The sequence below is a fragment of the Ptychodera flava genome, chromosome 14 (genome assembly GCF_041260155.1).
Source record: "Ptychodera flava strain L36383 chromosome 14, AS_Pfla_20210202, whole genome shotgun sequence".
Classification (NCBI taxonomy): Eukaryota; Metazoa; Hemichordata; class Enteropneusta; family Ptychoderidae; genus Ptychodera; species Ptychodera flava.
Window position 1 is genome coordinate 7,280,745 of NC_091941.1, and position 7,775 is coordinate 7,288,519.

Here is a 7,775-nt window from a genome sequence, read left to right on the forward strand (position 1 = left end):
GCACAAAAGTCCATCCCAAGGGGTAGGGGTGGGGGTAGGGGTGTCTTGGTCTCAGCACAAGGTTCTTCTTGCTACGGTTCATTATATTTTAATAGTTTGACTATGATGTGTATTGCTAGTTTAGATTTATACTTCAAACCTTTGGTGTCTTCGTCTTATGTTAGCACTGGTTTTGTAACGATTTATTTTCCTCCTTCGCCGTGCCACCTATTTGTCCTTTGACAATTGTAACCGGCTCCTGGCAACGGTATCGAAACAAACCGGTCCGAAGCTCAGCCAAATTAATTTCTCGAGCTGGGGCCACCTGGTTCGAATTTGGCGTTGGCTTTGTAAGTATGCAACAGCAGGGAGCAGGGTGTGAAATGAGAAACCACCACACTCATATAACATGAAATATACTCTGTATTACTAATTGCAACATGTGCAATGTTGATAAACAAATACTTCAAATTGTTTACAAAAACTGTTTGCAATAACAACAATGTCAGAGAACTGCTTTGTTCTAGTACTGATAAACCGTAAACATCAGTATCGAATACAGACTTCAAAAGATGTAAAAAATCTCTGTACTGAATTATCAAAACTGCATTCAGTATGTCATCGAAAACTATATGCGTTGAGGTGTTCATCAATAAACATTGAAATACCTCTGTCCGCACAACACTTTACTAAAATGGTACACTTGACTCATAAAAACACTCAGAAACTATACTCAGAATATCAACACGCGACTTGGGGTCTTGTATGAAGCATGCGACAAATGTCCGTATTGATCACACACTCGAACTCGAAGTTAACACTCGTCAGGTCGACGTCTCATATACACGAACACTGCAGTTACATCTCTTCGAGTACTCGGCAAACTTCGTGCAACCGTCGGATTCCTTGTTGGGTTGGCGATTACATCCGGGATACTTCTGTAGGTTTTACATCAATCAATCGACGAAATACGCTGAAATCGTCTCACTAAATGTTTATCGCAATGACATCCAGTGTCTATGGATCACATAAAATGTCAGCAATCTGACTAAACTTACTGAAAACTGTCCGCTTTCACTCTCAATGACGAACGACTACCTCTCTGCTCTGTTGGCATCTGGTACCACTGCGCACGGCTTCTTCTGCATCACATGTAGTGATCGAGTCGCGCTCGATCGACTGTCCAGGATAGCTCTACTCGTTCCATGAAAACAGTCTATCCCGCGGAAATCTGGTTTCTGCCGACCCGTCAGACTTGGCGAAAGTCTGACATGGAAAGGCAAGTCCGTCTTTGCACTCACAACACTGATACATCTAAATAAAATGCACCATGACACTCAAACTTGCGTCCAAGTTTGACGCCATACCAGAAAGTCTAGAAAGTTCTGAACTGAACTCCCTAGCTGAGTCATAATAAACAATTGTCTCGCTAGTCGTATCGAAATAATTACCATAGCAAAATGTACTGGTTACACTCTCCCCTGCTCCGGGAAAGTGCGTCCCGCACTTTTGCACACTTGCGGAATGCATGATACTCATCTCAATAGAATATCACAAAAATTACACTCAACTCTTGTAAGTGAAGTGAAATACTTCTCACATAGAATTAAATGGCATCTGAGTGCCTGTCCCAATTACATAAGACAAAATTGAGAAATGCTATATGCTGTGTATGTGCATATAGGCAGAAAGGGCTCTTTAGAAATACCAAGACTTTTATACAAACAATGTAGTCTGGATAACATCATAAATATACGACAGTGATTTCCCCTTTTTTAATGACATATATGTCATCAGCATAACACATACGATCACTTACTTTACTCAAAATAAAACATGCAACTATTTGCACAACTATTTGTCAATAAGACTACTCAACACTGTTAAGTAAATCCATAGTACTGGGGTCTCTTGTGTAGTCTCTTTGATCTCCTTATGATTGGTGATACATTGCCACCTAACATAGCATCAACAACTGACTCATCGTCCGTTGGCTGCATTGCGCTCGTTTCATCAGGTTCTATCATAGCAACATTAAGTGAATCATCCGTCACTTCTGGTCCCATCTGAGTACTTTCAGACAGTCTGGACTCGTTCTGGCTATAGTTAAAAGTATCCACATCAAATGATGATGGCCCTTGTACACCCCGTGTACTAGGTACTGACAATGGGCTCACTGCCCGTGGCTCCAATAGGGTAGGCACACTAGTTTCGTGTACAACATCACTACTGTTGGTTCTACTATCCTCCAACGGTACATTTCTGCTTCCCACTCTCTGTACAGGTGCTTGTTTCTCCATCTGATGGGGAATAAAAGCTGGTGCACAGGGGTTGAGACCTATCATGTACTCATCATCTTCTTCGTCACAACTGACATCACTTCCAGTTTCAGTCTTCTCTTGCATGGAACTATAGATCGACGTTTGTTTCTACAATCAGCAGCTTTCGTGGGACTCGTCAGTTTTGGTGCCTCCAGTTTTGAATGATACGGCAGCAGCAAATTGCGATGCAGTATTCTCTGTCTCCCTTTACCAGACATTGGCTTTACGACGTACTGGCAAATCTGAATCCAGCTTCCGTACAACTTGATAGGGTTCTTCTTCCCATCTATCTGCGATCTTTGTCTTTCCTCTGAGGTTGACATTTTTCACTAGTACGCCGTCACCAATTTCCAATACTGCACCTCTTACTTTCTGATCGTAGCGCCGTTTGTTATCAGTCGCTCTCTTTTCTGCATGTCTCGATGCGATATCATATGCATACTGTAATCTCTTTCGAAGAGCATCGGAAAACTCCTCATGCGTGTCTGAACAAGGTTCATCTGGTTGTAGACCAAGATACACATCCATCGGTAGTTTTGGATGTCGCCCAAACATGAGATAGTAGGGCGAGTAACCCGTACTGTCATTTCTAGTGCAATTGTAGGCATGCACTAACGCGCCACATAGGATTTCCAGTCTTTCTTCCTTTCATTATCAAGAGTTCCCAACATCTCCAGCAAAGTTCTGTTAAAACGTTCGCACTGACCGTTGCCTGAGGGTGGTAAGGCGTAGTCCTCGATTTCTCTATACCAGCAATTTCACATAATCCCCTGATGATCTTGGATTCGAAGTTACGACCCTGATCTGAGTGTAACCTACTGGGGAACCCATAATGTACCAGGAAGTTATCAAGGAGATGTCTTGCTGTCGTCTTGGCAGACTGGTTTCTTGTGGGGATGGCCACCGCATATCGCGTAAAGTGGTCGGTGATCACCAATACATCTTTGATGCCACCCTTTGACTCTTCTAAGGACACAAAGTCCATGCAGACGAGCTCCATGGGTTGGCTGGTCTTTATGTTGACTAGGGGCACACGCAACTTCGCTCCTGCGGATTCTTTCTGCGTGTGCATCTATCGCAAGTCTCTACTTTGGTACTAACATCTCGGCTCATGCGTGGCCAATAAAACCGTGCACGCAACAAGTCTAAGGTGCGCTCTTGACCCATATGTCCAGTCTTGTCGTGTACCCTTCAAGGGCCATGTCTCTGTACGCCTTGGGTAGTACAAGCTGGTAGTGCTTCTGTCCATCTGCTCCAACACGACTCCTGTGCAATACTTCATTTCTAAAGCACAGTCGATTCCATTCTCTCAGACCTATTTGAACATCTGGCTGTTCTTTCTTTCTCTCCGACACAGTGGGAAGTTCACTCTTTGCTTTCCACGCGTACAATCTGCCAATCACTGGGTCTTCTTGTTGAAGTCTCCTCCAGTCTGTCATTCTCAAGGCTGGCAATGTACTGTCTCCCGGCCATGGTATAGGCTCGTCAATGGCAGCAGGTACTGCTGTGGCGGTGAGGGCAACAGCTTCTACTAATGGTGAATGTGTCACTAACTGACCCTGACACACTGTCTTGAATTGATCAGAAGACAATCTGACCAACTCTGCTGGTCTGCATGTCTGGGGTTTCCTTGACAAGGCATCGGCATCTCCATTATTTCTGCCTGGCCGATATGTTAGGTTGAAGTCATAGTTTGACAACGCCGCTAGCCATCGGTACCCAGTAGCATCCAACTTTGCCGATGTCGTGATGTACGTCAAGGGATTGTTGTCCGTCAGAACTTCTACATGATTTCCGTACAAATATTCATGGAATTTCTCCGTCATCGCCCACTTTAACGCAAGGAATTCCAGCTTGTGGGCGGGGTAGTTTTTCTCACTTTGCGATAAACTTCTACTGGCGTAGGCCACTGGTCTCTTCACGACCTTGCCGCCAACAATGTGTTCCTGATACAATGCTGCACCGAGGCCTGAAGTACTGGCATCCGTATGTAGCTCAAAGGGCTTACTGTAATCGGTGTATGCCAGAACGGGCGGGTTGGTTAGCTTTCGAATCAACATGTCGAATGCCTGCTGACACTCTTCAGTCCAGACAAATGTTGGTTGTGTTTGCTTACTATCCGTGGGTTTCTTTCCTCTCTTTCTTCTTGCAGGGAGTCCTGCTGTGAGTTTGGTCAGCGGCCTCGCTATGTTTGCAAACCCCTCTACAAATCTTCGGTAATAACTGGTAAACCCAAGAAATGATTTCAGCTCATGCACATTCTTAGGTACTGGCCATGTTTCTAGCGCTTTCACCTTCTCTGGGTCGGTTTCTACACCATCCTCGGACACCACATGCCCTAGGTATCTAACTCTATCACGGAAGAACTGGCACTTTGTGTGTTTTATCTTCAAATTGTAGCCTTCGAGGCGGTCCATCACTACTTTCAGTCTGTCAAGGTGTTCTTCAAATGTTGACGAGAACACAATGATGTCGTCAAGATACACCAAACATATCTTCATGTTCAACCCATCCATGCACTGCTCCATTGTGCGCTGAAAGGTAGCTCCTGCATTCTTCAAACCGAATGGCATACGACAACACTCGAAGAAGCCAAGCGGAGTCGTGAATGCCGTCTTTGGTATATCCTCTTCTGACATAGCTATCTGCCAATAGCCGCTCTTTAAGTCTATAGACGAGAACCACTTTGCACCCTTAAGTAAGTCTAGAGTTTCTTCTATGCGAGGGATGGGATACGCATCCCGTATGGTGCGAGCATTCAAACGACGATAGTCCACGCACAACCTCGTAGTGCCATCTTTCTTCTGAACGAGGACCACAGGTGCTGCCCACGGGCTGTGCGACTTTCTTATGGCGCCACTATCAAGCATGCCCTTCAGAACTCGTTTCACTTCATCGTACATCGCTGGAGGTATACGGCGATGACGTTCTCTTACTGGTTGGTTATCAGTGACAGGGATCCTGTGCTTTACAACAGTGCAATGTCCCAAATCATCTTCATGTTTTGAAAATACAGGGGACTTTTCATCGAACAGCTGGACGGCACACATCTGCTCACCATTCAGCACTGACTCAGACATATCAAATTCAAGACCTCCACTCTTTATGATATTCTCCCCCTGAGTATCGCAGGTGTGTTGTCTCGCCATTACAACTGGGGGCTCTGACTCGATACCAATCACTGCGCGTGCCACTCCCAGTGGATCACCAGGTTTCAAAACTAAAGTCTTTGAAGTTCTGTTCTGTACCACTATAGGTACCTTTGACTTCTTTCTCCCACAAGTCATCTCTGCTAAGATAGGTCCACTTATCCAACCGCTATGTTCGTCCCATCTCCCACTAGGTTCAATGGTTACAACATACTTGTCACCTGGAGGGCCTGACTTCGCCTTGCCCCACAAAGTTTCAGCTTGGTTAGGAGGAACCCTAAGGGGACTTGAAAGTAGAGCACGCACCACTCCCAAATTTCCTTTCTTTCCAATGAATCTGTCTCTGGCCTCTAACCTTTGTAGTGCTTGGCGGCCAATTGTCGAGATCCTATGGCACTGCACTACGCCATGTTTCCTCTTTCCTCCAGTGGTCTGGTATTTGTACAGGCCCAACAAATTAGTGCCAACTGTCACCGGCACTTCTTTCGAGTACTCTGTGTCCGGCACGACCAATGCCAGGACCGTAAACTCCTGCCCATCACCGAATACTTCTTTAGGAAATGATATACCCACTTCTATGCAACCGAGGAACGGCACAGCCTGCCCTCCTGCCCCTCTGATCTCTAGCAATTCTTCAACTGGGTCAATTGGTAATGACTTCAAATTCTGGTCGTAGAAAGATGAACTCACCATAGTAACCTGTGACCCTGTGTCGATCAAACATCTACATGAAATTCCATTGACAGACGCATACATTTCATTTGGCTCACCAACCAGCCTGTCAGACTTTACACATCTCGTCGCCATAATCGGTGTAGGTCTGGCCTTTCGGCGGTAGGGATGTCTGCGACCAGTTGGTTTTATTGTCTGAACCTGCACTGATTCAGTCTTCTTTTCTGCTTTCGGTTCAGGGCATCTCTTTGCTATGTGTCCCTCTCCATTGCAGTTATAACACTTAACAGTTTTTTTATTCGGTGATGTACAATCTTTAGACATGTGTCCTTCCTCTCCGCAAGCATAACATTTGTTTGGTTTGCTGGGGGAGCCCTGTTTCTTTTGTGGTTGTCTCTTTTCGTTCAACTTTTCTTTGAGTCTCTGGTTTTCTTTTCGTAAGTGTTCAATCTCGTTTCCTGCATCTGACCTGTTTCGCAGTTCGTGTAACTCTCTTTCCATTTCTGCAATCCGCCTATCAGCATCAGACTGTAATTGCCTGGCAGCCACCGAGGCAGTTTGTTTCTTTTCCAACTCGTCAATTCGGTCTTGTAATGACCGCATAGGTTTTGTCATTGCCTTCAGTAACTTTTCCATATTACCATAAGAATCAGCTTCGTCAACAGCTGTCCTCTCTGCTGCAACTGACTGGTGAGACTGTCTAGCAGGCGTGTGTTTACCTTGGCTGTTAATACTGGCTCTGTCCCGAACCTCTCGCTCAGCAATACGAACAATTTTCTTCAAGTCTTCAAATGTTTTGCATTTCTCTTTCTGCGGTCTAGCAATGTCAATGACTCTGTCTTCTTTCAAGTTACGCCAAAACACAGTCATTAATGCTTCGTCAATGGCGGACTCACGTATACCACCATGTCTTTTCAAAGTATGTATAGCCCGCTCTAGACGGTCGCCAAACTCAACGGCAGTTTCGTCATCTCTCTTGTCGACTGTCTCAGTAAAAACGTTCTAAAAGAGCCGCACCATCTTCCATTTCACCAAAACTGCCTTCCAGTTTCTTTATGATTTGCTCCACAGTAGCATCACGTCTCATCGTTGTCAATACTCCGGCAGCACGACCTTTCAATGATCTTCGGACAGCGGGGGTTAAGGCTTCGGGCGGATAAATGTTTGAGTCAATCAAAGACTGTATTTGATCCTGCCATATCTCGAATTCAGCGTCACCCTTGCGATTGGGGTCACCTGAAAATGTATCTATACGAGGTGGTTGGTACACACTTGCCAACATGCTCGTGTCTAACCGTTGACTCCTATTACCAATCAACGTTGAGGGCGTACTTGTCTGTATGGGTCGCGGCTTTGGGTTTGTGCCCTCCAACCCACTCAGGACACCACTGTCTGGCATTTCAACATCATCACGTCTGCGTGAATCGCCGGGTGTAGCTGTGTTCTTACCATCTGAGGACTTGTACTGCAAACCTCTCCCTCTGCCAGTCTTGGGCAGCGCCCCAAGGCTGACCTTGGCTCAGACTACATCAGTTGGACGTCCTCGTCCCACAGGGGTGGTAAAATCCCCTCCACTTTGAGCCATATGGACAGTCAAATAGGGTGTTTTGTATGACAGTATAACAAAACTCACTAATAAAAAGTACAGCCACAT

General features: G+C 45.4%; 1 protein-coding gene across 1 annotated transcript; it reads right to left on the reverse strand.

Annotated features, from left to right (window-relative positions):
- Window positions 1-3,445: 3,445 nt before the first annotated feature.
- On the reverse strand, window positions 3,446-6,991 carry LOC139150574 (uncharacterized). The gene has a single exon (XM_070723011.1). The coding sequence runs from the start codon at window positions 6,989-6,991 to the stop codon at window positions 3,446-3,448; it is 3,546 nt and encodes a 1,181-aa protein (XP_070579112.1).
- Between the last annotated feature and the right edge of the window lie 784 nt (window positions 6,992-7,775).

Coding starts and splice junctions, on each gene's coding strand:
- LOC139150574 (XM_070723011.1), bottom strand. CDS start 6,991: ATGACTGTGTTTTGGCGTAACTTGAAAGAAGACAGAGTCATTGACATT.